Source organism: Stegastes partitus, unplaced genomic scaffold (assembly GCF_000690725.1).
Source record: "Stegastes partitus isolate 25-593 unplaced genomic scaffold, Stegastes_partitus-1.0.2 Scaffold289, whole genome shotgun sequence".
Taxonomy (NCBI): Eukaryota; Metazoa; Chordata; class Actinopteri; family Pomacentridae; genus Stegastes; species Stegastes partitus.
Genome location: NW_007578020.1, coordinates 204,134 through 221,510, shown reverse-complemented (window position 1 = coordinate 221,510; position 17,377 = coordinate 204,134). Strand labels below are relative to the sequence as shown.

At 43.9% G+C, this 17,377-nt stretch overlaps 2 protein-coding genes across 2 annotated transcripts in view; one reads left to right on the top strand and one right to left on the bottom strand.

Moving 5' to 3' along the window:
* The window catches only part of pth1r (parathyroid hormone 1 receptor), a 49,388-nt gene extending 34,767 nt beyond the window's left edge, over nt 1-14,621 (top strand). Inside the window, exons 7-13 of the mRNA XM_008282892.1 lie at nt 5,132-5,285; nt 6,551-6,611; nt 8,576-8,642; nt 8,809-8,903; nt 9,222-9,363; nt 9,694-9,735; nt 10,733-14,621. Of these exons, the coding sequence (XP_008281114.1) occupies nt 5,132-5,285; nt 6,551-6,611; nt 8,576-8,642; nt 8,809-8,903; nt 9,222-9,363; nt 9,694-9,735; nt 10,733-11,095 (924 nt within the window). The 3' untranslated portion in view covers nt 11,096-14,621. The remainder of the gene's footprint in view (nt 1-5,131; nt 5,286-6,550; nt 6,612-8,575; nt 8,643-8,808; nt 8,904-9,221; nt 9,364-9,693; nt 9,736-10,732) is intronic.
* Nucleotides 11,802-17,377, bottom strand: part of tmie (transmembrane inner ear) — a 39,926-nt gene continuing 34,350 nt past the window's right edge. The window contains exon 4 of the mRNA XM_008282893.1: nt 11,802-15,074. Coding sequence (XP_008281115.1) covers nt 14,776-15,074 — 299 coding nt within the window. The 3' untranslated portion in view covers nt 11,802-14,775. The remainder of the gene's footprint in view (nt 15,075-17,377) is intronic.

Sequence of the window (17,377 nt, the reverse complement as noted above, 5' to 3'; positions counted from 1 at the left end):
ACGGTGGGAAGGAACCAAAACAAGAAACCCTAATAGGGAGAGGGGGAAAATAACAGAACCAGGCTCAGGGAACTGGTCGGGATGAGGGTGGGCCAGATGGAGAGCAGCAATACAAACAGAACAATGAAAATTTTGGAGGTCGGCGAGGAAGAAGATCTCAGAAGAATCACCAGCTTTAGAAATCCACTTAATTCCTGGATTAAAAAAATAAATAAAAAGAGAGATAAAGTTCACAAAGTTCACAAATGTTCAAATCACAGAGCAGCGTCTCCACCAAAGGTCTCCAATTAAAGAGCCGCTCCATGGCAAAGCCGCCGCCGCCGTCCAGTGATGCTTGTTAAAACACAAACTGACAATAATAGGACTAATCAGTGCAGCGAGAGAGGAGCGCTGAAGTGGCTTCTAATAATCACGGCATTACAAAACAGCAGCAACAGTGTGGAGGTTGACTTTAACTGGAGCCCAGATCGATGGCTGACTGAATCCTCGCTGACTCCTGGGACTCTCTTTGTCAATATGGCAGATTGTAATTCCAGCAGGATTAGCGTTAGCCTCCGTTCCAACGCCGACGATGAAATAAAATGTCATCACGTGGGTCTTAAAGGAACGGGTCGGCTGCTGGTTTTTAAACCGGGGCATTTGTTTATTTGTTTGTTTGTGTATTTATTGGTGAATTTAAAGGTAATCAATAACTTGTGAGGTGTCTCCTGGTGTTTGCTGGCACAAGCCGGAGGGGCCCAGGGGAAATCTGTCTACAAAGCAATTAACTGGAACACCTCCAGTTCTCCAGTAATCCCTGCTGTGAATCCCCAGCTTGTTGTTTAAAGTGTTCATACGTGTTTGTTTTTTTTATTCAGTCTAATGATGCGTTATGGAGCTGATACGATAACTACAATATTCTTCTTTTTCCTTTATAAATGTCAAACACAATGAAACTCTTTATTAAAACGCCTGAGCCGAATCTCGCCCTTAGTTTTCACTCCCTCATATTATGCACAAAAAGCCATTTTCAATTTCCTTTGTGTAGAAATGAAAGCGCTTTCAAACAATAAGCTCAGAAAAAAAACGCTTTATCTGGCACGAGTGTAGATAATGAATTAAGAGAGCGGAGCGGAGGGAAATAAAACCGGCATCAGTGCCATTTGAAATGTGTGAACGAAGGAGGATAACAGATAGGAGTGAAGAAATCTATGGACTTAATTATAAAAATAAAAAACATAAAAAGAGCTAGCTCACAGGGAATCAGTGAATTTGTTGGGTTTTCGTGTATATTTCAATGTTTTAATTAACAATACTGTCAAGTTTAATCCACGTTAAGCTGTATTTGATATCATTTGTGTCAGGTTTTAATCTTTCATAATTAAATCCACTCCAGAGATAACACCGTGGGGCCTCAACCTCGAGATTTTAACTTGTTTGGTTAATTCATAGCCCTGATTAGATGTTTCTACTGGAAAGCTGCTTTAAATGTGCCGTATAAATTACAGCGCGTTGACGTGACACAACATTGAGTCCTGCTATTTTTCTCAGTATTTTAGAAGTAGCCCAGAGAATTTAATTGATGTCAGATGATTTTAAAGCCACGCAGTCCATCCAATAATCAGCTGGTCCAGCGCTGTGAGGCTGTAACGAGGCACAGTGGAGCTTCAGCGTGCTCATTACGAGGATGCTAACATGCTAACCTCCTTAGGACGCTGCATGAAAAGTTAGAAGATCGAGAGTCAGTCAAAATCAAGTCAATCCTCCTCCAAACAGTTCAGCCTTAAAACTTTTCAAAACACTTCACACAAACCCAGAAACATTTCCCGGAGCCGTCGGGGGATCACCGCCGCGCCACCGCTTTCTCTAATGAGTGAAAACGTGCGCCTGCTGGAGGAAAAGTCCAATGATCCCCAAACTCCTCCAGGGACCATAAAGTTTAATGGCAATCCATTAACTTTCAGATGCATACTTTGGGCTGCTGGTGACCCAGAAACCTTTAACACCCTGTGTAATTGCTTCATTTATTTAGTTAAGCAGCCCTGCTCTCCCTGGTGTTCCTCACGCTGGTTGTTTTTTGTTTTGAAATTGTTCGGGTGTCAAAATTTCAAAAATAACACAAAGCATTGTTTCGGTTAGTGACCCAAGATGTGTAGTAATGCTGCACAAGTGTGTCGTCTGGCTTCGTGTCACGTTATCGGTGCTGCAGGTTCACTTCAGACCAGCGTGGAGAGTTTTGAGCGCTGCTTATTGTAGAGATATCTCAGACAGGTGACAGCGCCGTAGCTTCTGTGCCCGTCTTAAAGCGGAACGTTTTAAAAACAGTAATTTACAAACCAATTCGCAGCAAATGGCAACAGCGGTTACCGCAGCGGCAACCAGGGGAAGGCACGACCGATAAAGGAATCTGCTGTAAACATACGTCTCACAAACATGCACTCTGCTGGAAAACATCGTCATTCAGCCGCTGGAAGGAGGGACCACGACTTGGTCTGTAAATGTTTAGTCGATACAGAAGCAGAACCACTTTAGCTGAAAAATCTCTGAGGAAAAAAATGTGGGAGACACTTCGTTTGTACATCAACAAAACCACACTGCAGTAATCACAAATACCTGACTGTGGTTAGTGATGACGGACTAGTTTGGATCACAGCCGGAAACAGATTTTTCTGGATGCTCTACATATAAAAATGACTTTAAATGTTCCGTAAATGACAGAATGTATTTTGGGGTGTTTGTTATTGTTAAAACTACCCTCTGAGAATCATACAGGCAGTTTGTTTTTAATCTGCTTTATACAAGTGCCCAGATATCCACTAATGAGCCACGCATTGAAAGGTTAAATGGTTGTGGGATGTCTCAGTCTGAAGTGGCTGAAGACCCTGGCATGTGATCCAATCTGCCGTTTTGCAAAATTAATCATCATTCTGTAGCTTAAACGTGATTTGAGGCACGTTCAGCAAACACAGAGTAGAAGAAGGTGTTTAGATGGGATATAACGGCAACATGAGGCAAAAATAAGGCGTAAAAAGAGGAACGGATTCATCTCATAAACTAATAAACAGTCGTGACTTAACAATCCAAACCTCGCTATCCGACAGGTTTTTAGGAAAAACGAATCCATAGAAAACAGCCTTAACATAGTGACAGCCTTGCATTTGACTCTAACGTGATATTTTATGAGACAAATAAGAATAACGGCGTATTATCTGACTGAACTTTACTTACCTTTGATGTCGGCCCGTGCACAAGGCGTGAAATCCAGCGATGCGTAGCGTTCTAACAACAGACTCGTCCCACTCACCAACTGATGAAGTCGGTTTGCATCAGTTTGTTAGTGAACACCTCTACATGAGTGGGTCACAGGACGGACAGGTTTGGTGCTTTGAACCGATACGTACTGCGGTTGTATCGGGTTTATCAATCACAGAAAGTAACTGCTTCGACGCTCTTACACGTCAGACGTCATAGTTTTCACCAGCGTTCAAGAAGTCACAAACTTCTGTCACAGAGCGATCAACCAGCAGAAACAGACAGAGATAACAGTAGCGGTGAAAGAAGCTCTGGGTCAGTAGAAGCTAGATCATCTGAAATGCTCCCAGGACAGATTGTCACCCCGCTGTTCAGATCGCTTCAAACTCAAAACCTGACTACTCACAAAACCACAACGAGAACAGAGAACGAGACCTGAACTCTCTCATTCAGGTCTACACTCCCTCTGCTCACTACGCTCAACCAATAAAACCCGCCTGATCCAACCACTGCAACAGGGCTGAGGTCGATAGCTGGACTCTTCTCCTCTGTGGTGGAACGAGTCACCAAACTCTGATCAATCTGCTGACTCTCAGTCTTTAAGAAAAGACTAAAGACCAGCTCGTCACTGAACATCTTTGGACTTGACAGCCCAAAAACAAACAAACAAAAATCCTATTACCTTATAGCCTGATATTGGCATCAGCGCCCTGAATTTGCTCTGTGGCACTCATCCAGGTTATTTTCTCCGGACTAGATCTTTGCTTGTGTTGCATCTGCTCTCAGATGTACGTCGCTTTGGATAAAAGCTTCTGCCAAATGAAACTGTAGAATTATAGATTGATACAGTTCATAAAAGACACCTGTTCTGTGACAACATATAAATCCTAACAACATCATATACGTAGACAGGTTATTATAACAACTATGAACGATAAATATTAACAACTCATGAGCCTTCCAGCATCAAGCCCTCCTCGTATCTGGACCTCCGTCTGGACAATCCGACAGCCTTGCTATCCGACATAGAAGAAGGTTTTATATTTAGTGTCGTATCATCGAGTCACGACTGTAGATTAAAACAGATAAACAAGAAACCAAAAGGTGTAGTGAGTATGTAATGAAGAGTCTCAGATTTATTTTAGTCAAAGTTTGTTGCAAACTGACTTAAAACAGAAGAACTGAGAGGTTCAGCAGATCTGCAGTTTCCTTCTGAGAGTCTATTTCAGATATGTGGAGCATAAAAATTGAATGTTTCCTCTCCGTGCTTGGTTTTGACCCCAGAGGACAGTAAGAAAATCTGCCCCAGACAACCTGAGAGGTGTGAATCGTTCATAATGTAGCGGCAGGCAGGAGAATGTGCTTTGGCCTTAAACTACCCGGCGCTTTTTTTCAAACCACAGGAAGCCGGTGCAGACCTGAGAAACCCGGAGCGGTCCACATTCCTCGTCTTTGTGAGGCCCGTGGCAGCATCGTTCTGAATCGGCTGCAGCTGTCGGGTGTAATCGACCAAATTGCGCTTCGTGTCATATCGTGAAATTCGTATTCAGCCACACAGTGGAGATCACTGAATACATCCTCCACTTCCAGACCGCATTGTTCACTGGCAGCTGTTTAGCGATGTATGAATGCAGCGGGGCGTTTGGCTGTTTTGAAGGATGCGTTCTGTGTCCAACTCTTTTTGCTCGGCTTCATTGAACTGCACACTCGACAGCTGCACTCCCCGAAAAATCGATCAACATTATGACAGAAAGTGAGACGTGGAAGCTTTTCGGAACAACCCACCTGTAGCTGGAATCATAAAGAACACAGAAACACAACATGCATTTGAAAAGGATGACTGTTTGTGGACGTGACGATTGATTTAACGCGCTGTCCTTGTCTTGCTTCATGTGTACAGATTAGCTGCAAGGTGGTCGTGACCTTGTTCATGTACTTCCTGGCAACCAATTACTACTGGATCCTTGTGGAGGGCCTCTACCTCCACAGCCTCATCTTTATGACCTTCTTCTCAGACAGAAAGTATCTGTGGGGATTTACTCTGATTGGATGGGGTGAGTTCTGCTTCATTTACATGACATTTGCATGCACATGAACACAACACACAGGTACCTAGAAAAAGTATTTCTCCCCCCGTTGGAAGAAAGGATTATGTTAAGTCAGAGTACAACACAATTTATTGTTTTGGTTATTTAGGAGTATAAAATGTAAGATAGATGATTGTACCCAATCCTTTAAAGAGACTCTCGTCGCCAGCCAGCCGGTGCAGTGGATGTATCTCAGGTGATTGTCGTATAAGCACACCTGTATGTGGACGAAGGTTCTTTGGTTTGATGAGACCCAAATTAGGCTTTTTTTGGCCGTCAGACCAGAAGCTATGTTTACCTGACACCAAGCACAACATCCTAACCACGAGGCACGGCGGTGGCAGCATCATTGATGTGGTTCTAGGCAGCAGGCGCTGGCAGATGTGTAAAGGTTGAGGGTTAAATCAATGCAGCAAAGTAAATGTAAATCCTGGAGGACGACCTGATGCAAGAGAACTGCAACTTGGGGGAAGATTTGTTTTGCAGCAAAACAGCGACTTAAAGCTTAAGCTACACAACAACAAGGTGAAAGTGCTGAAGCCAGAACCCTGAATCCAACTGAGAATTTGTGGCTGGACTTAAAAAGGGGCTGTTCATTTACGATCCCCAAAATACAGAGTTTGAGCAGTTTTGCAAAAACAATGGGGTGAAACTGTGGCGTCCAGATGTGCAAGTCTGAGTTAGACGATCACATCCACTCAGCCTGAAGGTGGATCCACTAAATACTGACTTGAAGGAGATAAATACTCATGCAGTCACTTGTTTTACATTTTATATTTCTAAATAATTTCCTTCACTTTGTAAAAAATCAGTTTTTACTTTGAACATGACAGAACCTTTCTCTCATGACTCAGTGTTGTAGTTTAAAGAGAGCCGAATGCTTTTCACTTTACATAATCAGTCGACTTTTAAATACCATGCAGATGTAATGTATGTAAATTCTGATTTCTTAAATACTATGCAACAAAACAGTAGGAGCCAAATCCCCTGGAGACATTGTACTATAACCTAAGTGAGGGAAATGGAAAATGACTCATCTGTAGAAACACTGCCTGAATATGGGCGTTACGGTTCCTGCATTGTACACACTGTGCGTATAAATTAAATAAGCACAGCGCATACAATGTGGATGCTGTGCTACCCAGGTTCTACCCACATTAGCAAATTGTGGACTTCAGTTATTTTTGCGTGGCTATTTTCTATTGTAATCTATTGTTTATTGTGTGTTGCAGGAGTGCCGGCCGTGTTTGTGACCATTTGGGCAACTGTGAGAGCCACGTTTGCCGACACAGAGTAAGTGAATTACTTTAATACAAAAAAACTAACATCAGAAGTCGTCTAAAGCAAATACTTAATGATGAAAACACATTAATCACGTGTTGCTCTGTATGAACTGCAGCACTTCAGCTGGGTATTCATTTTAAATGGTAAATGGTCTGCACTTATATAGCGCTTTTCTACCTTTGCGGCACTCAAAGCGCTTTACAATGTTTCTCATTCACACACACATTCACACACCAATGGCGACAGAGCTGCCATGCAAGGCGCTAGTCTGCCATTGGGAGCAACTTCGGGTTCAGTGTCTTGCCCAAGGACACTTCGACTGTGGACGGGCCGGGGATCGAACCGCCAACCTTGCGATTAGAGGACAACCCGCTCTACCACCTGAGCCACAGCCGCTTTAAAGCTTTAAATGGTGAAATGAAGACGTAGAGTCTAAAAAATGTTGGTATCTGCATTCATAAGTTGCCACTAAACTGTCATAAACTTGAGTTTGAGGACAAGTTTGAAAGCTAATTAAAGTAGGTTCACTTTACTTTTGTGAACCTCATAGAGCGAAAACTGCCCGACTCTGAGCAGCACTATCTGCTGGCTTTACGTTGATCCTGTGCCACGGTTGAACACCGAGGACTCTGCGGTGGAGAGGTTTACAGCTAAGCTGGTATCCAGCAGCTTTAGAGTGGAATCTAAACACCTACTTCACTTCCCTGTCATTAGCAGAGCAGCAGAACATTTTCTGCCCTCCTTCTAGGTCTTTATGGGCAGAAGAACCACCCAAGCATGATAATAACTCCATCTTGAGAAAGTGCCCTGAGCAGTTATTGAGTAAAAATAACTTAGCTGGAAGTCAAATCGGTCCTCAGCGGATGCCACGCTGGTCAGAATCTACCAGAACCAGGCACAATCGATGCTCTCAGCCCACAGGTCCAGAGTAGAGGATGAAACTAAATGAGGAGGTCAGTGTCAAAGTGGGCTGAACCAGATTTATTAGTTTTAAGGGGAAAAATGGGGTCTAAAATTTGTGTTGCTAAAAAACAATCGTGGTTGTTGGAGGAGTCATTATCTGCATCCAGAGATGTTCCAACAGAGATAGAAACAACTGCTCTGTGATGACTTATTGAAGTTTTAATTTCCTTCTGCTGAGCGCCAAAGGGGGCCGTACCACATTTTCTACTTCTTGAGAAACAAACTGATTCCAGGTTTGTCTTGTTGAACAGCATTGAAGAGTTTATATCATGAGGAACTAGAGGTACTTCTGAGGACCGTGGGGTAGAAACAGATGCTTGGTGGTGCTTCATTAAGGTTTTATTTCACCTTACCGTACCTACCAGTTGAGTTTCCACGGGGCTTGAGGTCGTGCTGTCCGCCATCTTGAATTGAATAACGGTCAGCGGTTCCTGTGACTTGGTCCAGTTTGCCACTAAATTTTCATCATGGGTCAAACTTCTAAGTGGCATCGTGACATTACCAGTTGGCTGCTGGTTTGAGCACTTTGACACCAACTAGTCGACCATAAACACTCAACTTTGGGTTTTTTTGTGTTTTGGCCCCCTTTGGCACTGAACCCCTCGAATATGATGGTTGAAGCCAACTGGACCGCTTTGATAAGATTTCATTATTTGAAGCCTTTAACAAAGTCCAACCTGTAAAAGCCGTAGAAGTGGGTTTACGTGTGACTCAGGGCTGATGAAACAACTGAAGAGGAATTAAGGCCAGAAATATAATGTTTGACAAACGTAATCGGTTTCATATGACACTTGTGTCTTCAAGTGTCGGCTAAATCCGGTGGAGAGGAGAAGGATGGAGCCAATGTTCTTTCTAAACCTCCCTCTAAGTCCTGTCATATTGTGAAGTGATGGCAGAGATCATTAAGGACATCAGAGTGCAATATAGGGATCCCGGATCATCACCTCGACCGGCTCAATCCTCCTTCATCTCTTGCTGATCCGTGTTTTGCGGTTGTGTGTTTATTGCAGGTGTTGGGACTTAAGTGCAGGCAATTTGAAATGGATATATCAAGTGCCTATCCTGGCGGCCGTAGTGGTGAGTACATGATTGCTGCTTGCACCTTCCTGCCCCCCACGGTGTCGGAAATGACAGTGTTTCACTGCACCTGTGGCATTGCAGCTGCAGAATGAGACGCCTGTTTGTTTTTTTTACTTTGCAATTACACGGCGTTTGTGTCATCGTGTTTCTGTTTCCTCTTCAGGTTAACTTTCTGTTATTTCTGAACATCATCAGAGTCTTGGCGACTAAACTACGAGAAACAAATGCTGGACGATGCGACACCAGACAACAGTACAGGTAGCAGCACCGTGCAAAACGATGCTTTCCTTTGGATTCATGTGACAAACGTGTAACCTGTAGCCACCAGAACAAGCGTGGTTTGGTCACATTGCGTTATTTCATCTGCTGAGCAGTTGGAAACTATGTGCAGTTCAGTTTTGATTGATTTAAAATGGAGAAAGTCTGCAAATCCTCACATAATAAGAAGCTAGAACGAGTGTATCAAAGAACCCAGCTTGTCTGTTGATCAATCCGTCAATTAAACCTCTGAGGAGGGAGACTTTAGCTCTGCAGTGTGCAGAAGATCTGACAAAACACTGATTGTTGTTGTTACAGGAAGCTGTTGAAGTCCACGCTGGTGCTGATGCCGCTGTTCGGCGTCCACTACATCATATTCAACGCCATGCCGTACACAGAGGTGTCCGGAGTTCCCTGGTTGATCCAGATGCACTATGAGATGCTGTTCAACTCCTTCCAGGTGAAGCTGCTGTTGCAGGAAACCCAGGAATGCAAATTCATCTTAGGGTCCCGCATGAATATTAATGTGTCCTTTCAAGCTGACTGAATGTGATGGACCTGATGAGGATTCGTCACGCCCTCGGGGTTAATGTTATCACCTCAGACCAGTTACCGGATGTCCAGCCGTTGCTTTGTTGTTGTAGTTTGATCCCAATTAGGATGAAGAAAACAATGGGGTAGCTGATGAGTGAAAATATCAACGTAACACCTAATTATGAAGCTAAAATGTCATATTTAGTGGACGCTAAGAAAAGCTGGTTCATTAAATTCATTTTTTGCTCTTTTCCAGGGATTCTTAGTGGCAATTATCTACTGCTTCTGCAACGGAGAGGTAAGAACTCAAAGATAGTTTGGTTGCTTTTTAACTTTTTAAGACACTGCAGCCCATAAAGTTGGAATATAATAGATTTTTAATCACTTCTCATGGAATGATTGTGACAATGTGATTTATTCTTGATAGATAAAGTGTATATCGTCTCAAAACTTTATTGGTATCACAATATAATACATTACACAGTAAAAATTAAACCACAATCAACTTTTGCAAACTGTGCATTCAGGCTTAAACTAAACTGTGGGTACTGAACAGGATGAAGGGTTTTGTTTTAATTTTTCAACCTTATTCGAGGGGATTGTCCAATATTACTATTTAAATGTCACTAATACTGAGTCTGGCCTCCCCTGACATGGATCAATGACGTGGTGGCGTCCTGTCCATCAGCTGGTTGATGGAGTCAACGGGCAGGACGTCCCACTCTTCAGTCACATCCTGAAGCTAGAATTAGTTTCACCTGGTAACTGGTGCTGAGGATGTCATCATTGGACCTGGTCAAAGTGATTAGTGAGGTGTAGAAATAGGAATAAAAAAGAGGAATGTGTGGGCTGAAAGGTGTCTCGGTGGTTAGCACCGTCGTCTCACAGCTAGAAGGTCATCGGTTCACGTCCCGGAGAGGACATCCTCTGCGTGGAGTCTCCATGTTCTTCCCGTGCAGCGTGGGTTCTCTCCGGGTTCTCCGGCTTCCTCCCACAGTCCAGAAACATGCTGAGGTTAATTGGTGATTGTAAATTGTCCGTAGGTGTGAATGTGAGTGTGCTTGGTTGTCTGTCTCTAAGTGTAGCCCTGTGATAGACTGGTTACCTGTCCAGGTGAACCTGCCTTCACCCTGAGTCGACTGGGATAGACTCCAGCCCCCCATTACCCTGGTGAGGATGAAGGTGTAGAGATGATGAATGGATGGATGGAATGTGTCCAAAAACTATTCCAACTTTATGTGCAACAGTGTGTTATGAGCTCTCTATCACGTCTAAATCATCTGTTTTCTATTTAGGTTCAAGCTGAGATCAAGAAGTCCTGGAGCAGGAGAACGCTGGCTCTCGATTTCAAAAGAAAAGCTCGAAGCGGCAGCAACACCTACAGCTACGGACCCATGGTGTCCCACACCAGCGTCACCAACGTCACCGCCAGAGGGCCGCTGGCGCTCCACCTCACCACCAGGCTCGGACCGCCGCCCGTCAACGGACACAGGAACCTGCCCGGCTACGTCAAGAACGGCTCCGTCTCCGAGAACTCCATACCGTCGTCGGGGCAGGAGCTCCACATCCCCGAAGAGGAGCAGTCTGCTCCCCCGCGGCCCTGCGAGGACGAGAAGCCGTCGCCGGTGGTGGAGGAGGAGAGGGAGACGGTCATGTGAAAAGTGGAAATAACACATTATGAAACAGTCTCAGGATGGTTTGAAGGGGATGGCTGCACGCGTCAACGCTGCCGGTTTTTCCTCCTGTGAATCGAGCCAGAACATTGCCGACTGATGAGGCTCAAGGCAAAGAAAAAAAAAAAAGGGTGTATCACTTTTGTGAGCTCGTTCGAGGGATGATGACCCCCCATTTTCGCGGCAATACTCTCGACTCTTCCGCCCAACCGCCCGCCACGACGAATGTGTACAAGGCTGAGAACAGACTGCCGTTTCTCATTTCTCCTCCACTGCCATAACTGCCGTCAGCTTGTTTTCCGTTCGCAGCAAAGGTCTCGTGGTCGTCTTTTGTGCTTAAATTCAAACTGGAGTCTGGTGGGTGCTGTAGCAGCTACCAGCGTAGAGCAGCCTTAACCACCTAACGGGAAGCCAGGTGGGCTCAGAGTGCACTTAACGGCACAGATGTGGACAATTTCATCAGCAGCTTTTGGATAAAGTGAAGGCCTCAAAAGTTATTGATGCGACTACGATGAGTTTCTGGCATCTCATTGTGTTCTGCGTTAAATCCACTTCAGTTTCAAAGGGAAGTTACTCAGGTAATTGAAGTCCTCTGTTGTTGCACACCTATTTTTATACGTTTAAAGCGGCGTTTGAGTCGGCATGTCTCTCCAGAGGATGCTCGTATGTTACATAAGGCTGTGTTGATTTGTTTTTTTTTTATTTCAACATGTTGTACAGTTTCTGCTGTTTCGATCGACCCAGTAATCGTCCCTCCTCAACAGAATTTTTGAATAGTTAAAATGAATGTATCGTGTTCCATTTTTAATTTCTTCCTCCTCCAAAACACACGACCAAAGTAAGAACGCCAAAGTAGGAATATTTCTCTGAAGGCTGCCTTTCTCTGCTCTGGGTTCAGTGTGAGTTGAGGTAAAGAAGAACAAAAAAAAAACCACGTTCTTACCGAGTTCTTACAAGATGAAACTCCATTTAAAAACTCAGAAGCCGCCATTTATTCCAGCGGAATGCGAATTAAACGAGGAATCCAATAAAATCTTAAACCCGACTGGAATTCCACGAGCGCTATTTGTGGTGGATACAGAAGGTCATTTTTCTTTCTCTATTTTTTTTTTTTTTTTTTTTTTACAGATGGTCCAATGTTGTGCTGCTTTTCGATGTACATACAAACAAGTCAACATGTTTACAAAGATCAGAAAGACATTATAATTGTGAGCTAAAAGTGTTCATGTGTAATGGATATGTTATGAAGCTGTTTTGATGTTTTTTTTAAAAAAATGTGTTTGTTTAAGGAATGTTGGAAATATCTGATCATGTAAATAGTCCCAAACAGAACTGGCGAGTATATTTCCAGGGCATTCATACGAGCATTTACTGAAGCATTCCACGCGTTGTTTTAAAACCCTGTAACTTGTAATATAGCGCACTCGACCTGCGCGGTCGGCAGGGTCGGGTCACGTCGTGTATTATACCAAAGAGAAGGTTGTATCGCCGTTTTTCTTTGCGTTCGTTATCTTGTTTACAGCGACCGAATCGTCTTAAAGTTGCCGTAAACGTGTGAACAGCAGAGAGCAAAACGAGAATTCAGTATCTAGATCATAGTGGGACCGGACTGATATTAAAGGCAATTATTCTTATTACTTTTTAATCCTCAACTTGGTTTTTCGACTTTGCTCAGTCTCCAGATTGAATTCTAGTCGCTGTGAGTGATGCTGGATTCAACCAATATTTGGCCCGATTCTTTTTCTATGTATGAGGAGCAGAACCGGGTCTGTAATCCCTCCTCCTGTCACGCTCTTCTGGTCCCTTCACACCTCCTGAGCCATGCTCCCAATCTGCCCTTATTCCTGGTTTCACAGCACCTGTTGCCCTTAAGACGTGTGTGTTTACTGACATTTAAAGTCTCGCCAGCAACTTAAACTGAATCTAAAGTAAGAAAACTAAATCATACCTCAGCTTCAGGCAACTTTACAACCCGTCTGGTCTCTTTTTGTGCAAGATGTTAAAGGATGCTCAGCAATATTCTGCGTGTTTATCGCCAATTAAAACACCAAAACCGACAATGATTTGGCTTCTAAGTAACGTCTGATACAGCGATGTGCAATGGAGCTGCATTGTATAAAAAAAAACACACTGACGTTCACATTTCACTAAATTTTGGTAAAAAACAAACAGCAGGTTTTGGAAACTTCGCAACCTTTTGAGATTGTGGTGTCTCACAAAACCAAGATATTTTCCTACGATTCGTCCTGTCGTCCACGCAGATTAAAAACGGTTCTTTCAAAACCTCCGACCATAGTGAAGATTTATGAATCCTCCGTCTGCATGTAGACATCGATAACCGGGTTTTAGGTTTCACTGCCTTCGACAAAATATGTTCTTACGTCACATGTGCGAGCTGTGTTTGGAAACAGCGCAGACGCCCTCAGACCTGTGTGGCCGTTGCACAAGAACACAGGCGACGTTAAGGACGCTTATTTTACGACGTCGAGACACGGAAGCTCACTCTGATTGGATAGGATTTGGGGAACTACTGCCACCTACAGGTTTGGCAGCTTATGAATGTGCTCAACAACACACCTGTGCGGTTAGATGTGGGTGAAGTTTTTATCTAAAAACTAGGTGGTGAGTAGGGGGGAGGATATTCAGTTTTATAAAAGCCCAGCTTCGTGTCGACTACGCCTGAATCTTTGTAAGCGAGTTTTAGCGACTTACGTCTTAAGTGGGAACACGTGGCTGAGAGATAAAGATGAAGGAGTGATGTCATGAAGCATCAGGAGACAGACTAACATGCTCTTTTTGCAAAATAATAGAAAAATAAAACCAGCATCGCAGTGATTTCATTTTAACAACTCTGGGATCGGGGGGTTACAAGAGCAATCACAGGTGTCTGCAGGACACCACCGGGGCTGGATAACACCTCTGCCACTGGATGAAACAGCTGCTCACTGCCACAAAAAGACTTCATTTAACTGGATCCTTGCAGCCTTCAGGTTCCTCTCCCTTCTCGTGGAATTTGGCAGAATTTGCAAAGCGAGCGTGCCACGCTACCATCCGGGTTTAGAGATCGGGATCAAAGCATCAGAGCAGGAAAATCTTGGAAAACACCTGGAAAAATTCTATTTGAGCACTTTAAAAGCCCTAGAAAACAGTATTTTGTTCTGATTGTATGATGAAAAATGATTGTGTTTTTGGAGCGTACAATAAGGCCAATCGTCATAGAGCTAATGTTGTGTTTCTATTGTTACAAATACCTCTCATGGAAGTATAAAGTGTATTTCATTGTCATTTTATTTATCTCGTGCTGAAGTGTACATCGGTGGAGCCGTCGGTAGTCTCTAGACGAGGCGTGTGCTTTCCGACACGCCTCTGACCTTCTCATGACTCCATTGTGACGTAGGCATGTTGTAGACATCAGTGTAAACCTTTGGATAAAGTAGGAAGATGTTTTTTCTGGTCTCTGATGTTCATCGGTGAATTGTGAATAAGACAATAAATCTATAATTCTACTGTACTCTGACACTCTTGGCACGCTCGTGATTCTCTGTGAGACCAATTTTTGTTTATTTTAAATATAATTTCATACAAAGTTTGTTTTTTTTTTAGAAAACAAGCGCCCAAAATGTTTGAAAAATATGAAATTTTTTTACAGTGTTTGCAGGAAGAGTTCACTTCTGAGCTTTCTTGGCCCCCCCTTTAGCTCCTCCTTTGCCTCCTTTCTCCCCTTTATCTCCTTTGTCTCCCTTGTCTCCTTTATCTCCAGACTTCTTCCCTTTTCCTTCGCCGCCCTCTTTCTTGGAGTCGCCCTTTTCGCCCTTCTTCTTTGCCGGCGCGTCCTTTTCATCTCCTTTCCCCTCTTTGGCACTCTTGCCCTCTTTCTTGCCCTCCTTGGTCTTCTTCTCTCCTTTGTCGGCGTCCACTTTCCCGGAGACCGTCGTCACCTCCTCCTTTTCTTCCGCTTTTGCAGCTGCAGAACAACCAGAAAAAGGAAAGAAAGGTTAGAGGCTTCTCCGCAGCATCAGGTATCATCAGGGTCCTGCCTCCGATGGTAATTGGACGGGAAAATTAAATCCAACAGAATGCCGGGCTAAGTGGGGTGCACTTAATGAAGACACATCTGCTCCTATCTGTTCTAATAAGCATGGTCCACTTGTCATTTTAATAAGACTGTTTAAAGGGCGTTCTAGGTGAGAACGGAGAGCTTCACGGGCAGATTTGTGTTTGTTGACAGAGACGATGAATTTCTTGTTATTATTCAGGATGTGGATGTGGAGCAGGATGAATATCTCATTAAAGTTACCGCGCCGAAGTTAGGGAACGACATATGTAGGAAGCATATTTTACTTTTGGAGCTTTTGATCTGTGTCTTTAGGTGTAAATGTTTAACAGATGAAAAATGAAAGGTGCCTCGTCGATAGAGCTGAACAGGAACTCACAGACAAACACTCGACTGTTACCATGACGGCCTCGGATGAGCGTTCACAAAAGAGCGTCGGTGTGTTTTCACTCTTCAGCAACTACTGTTTGGAAACAGAGGAAATTGCTGCGAGGGTATACTATAGTCAGAGCCAAATAGAGCTGCTGCTTTCTTTTTTTTTTTTGCCTGTTTTTGTTTCTGGTAGCAAAGCAAACAGTTTCTCCAGCGCTCCACAAATACTGCATGAGACACTGGATGCAAAAACAAAGAGCCAAGGAGCCAAACGACAAGCACTCGCCAAATGCCAGAAGCTGCCAGAGGCAGTCGGAGTAAACTACAAATTATTGTAGTGCCGTGTTTTCCTGTGTTGGGCGAATCCAACCGACTTAAAATAATCAAGCGGCCGTCAGGATGTTTGTGTTTTGACTGAACTCCTCTGTTATCCTCCACTCTGACGCTCTGCTCCTGCTTCTGGTTTTTTTTTTTCTTTCCTCGTGCTGTAAAGCATTTTGACCGAGGCATCGGATTAAAGGTTGGTACGTAAAATGTCAGTTTGAAACCATTTGGGATCACACCAGCAGGGTTTTTCTTTCATCCAGTGTCCGCTTGGTTACGCTCTGTTTGGTGGTGGAATGATTAAAGGTCAGAAGGCCTCGGCTCTCACACCATCAAATGTCAGATGTTCTGCCGCACACAGCTGCTGTGATGTAGATTTTTTTTTTCAATGACGCGGTGTGTTTTGGAAACGTGGCATTTAAAAAAACAATTATATTTTTAATTAAAGCCGCAAGCGGCGATGGACGGGTCCTCGCCCTACGCTTGTCGGCCTTCGCGCACGGCGGGGTGTGGCGCAAACCTGCTCCGGGCGGGACTGTGATCCGGCATGTCGAGTNCGCCGAAGTTAGGGAACGACATATGTAGGAAGCAAAGACAGTAACACTGATTTATGCAGCTTTTCTAGAAATATTCTGTTTTCTTATTCACTTGTTTTGCCGTTAGTTGGATGAAAAGTCAAATATGAAGCCAAGCTTGGCATAAAGACGGTACACTGTAAGAAAAGTCCATGAAAACACAGCACAATGTAAGAAGGAGTTTATCTGTAGTGATTTTTTACAGGTGTTTCTTGCGTATTTTGAAGCCTGCACTGCATTATGGGAACAAGGACCTCCGCTGGCCGTGGAAATTGTAAAGGGAAGCAGCCATTAACCCCTTCGGTCGGACTAAGCTCTGTGAAAGGATTTCAGGATTGGAGTAACTTTTGTCACACGTCTGTGGTAAAAAAACAAACAAAAAAATGAATCTAGCTTTAAATTGTTTCGTCCCCACTGAAGCAGATAGCGGTCCCGTCATGTCGCTAATCGGCGGAGCTAGCGTTAGCTGATTTTTCCCCAATAAGCTACTGCCGTTGGGCGACGTGGCGTGCTACGACTAAACTAAGAGACGAACTTGTTCAGGGACTCTTATTCCAGAGTGTGGTGGACGCCAGGCAGAGGGAGGCTGTCAGTGCTCATCAGTCAGTTCTAGCCTCGGTGATGGGGTGTTGCTGACTTTGAGTAGCTGTGGTTATCGATACGAAATGCATTGCTGGTGTGTATGGATCAGTTTAATGCCCTCAGCAATGGCGGTAGTGCTGACATGATGGTATCCGGGTGTTAAGAGGAACCAGTCCAGTCCAATAAGTTGCCCCCATCTTTGACAGTAGCACTAGTCTTCTTATCTACGTCTCCAAAATGTCAGATTAAAATTCATTCAAACTGAGGAGCTTTTGATCTGTGTCTTTAGGTGTAAATGTTTAACAGATGAAAAATGAAAGGTGCCTCGTCGATAGAGCTGAACAGGAACTCACAGACAAA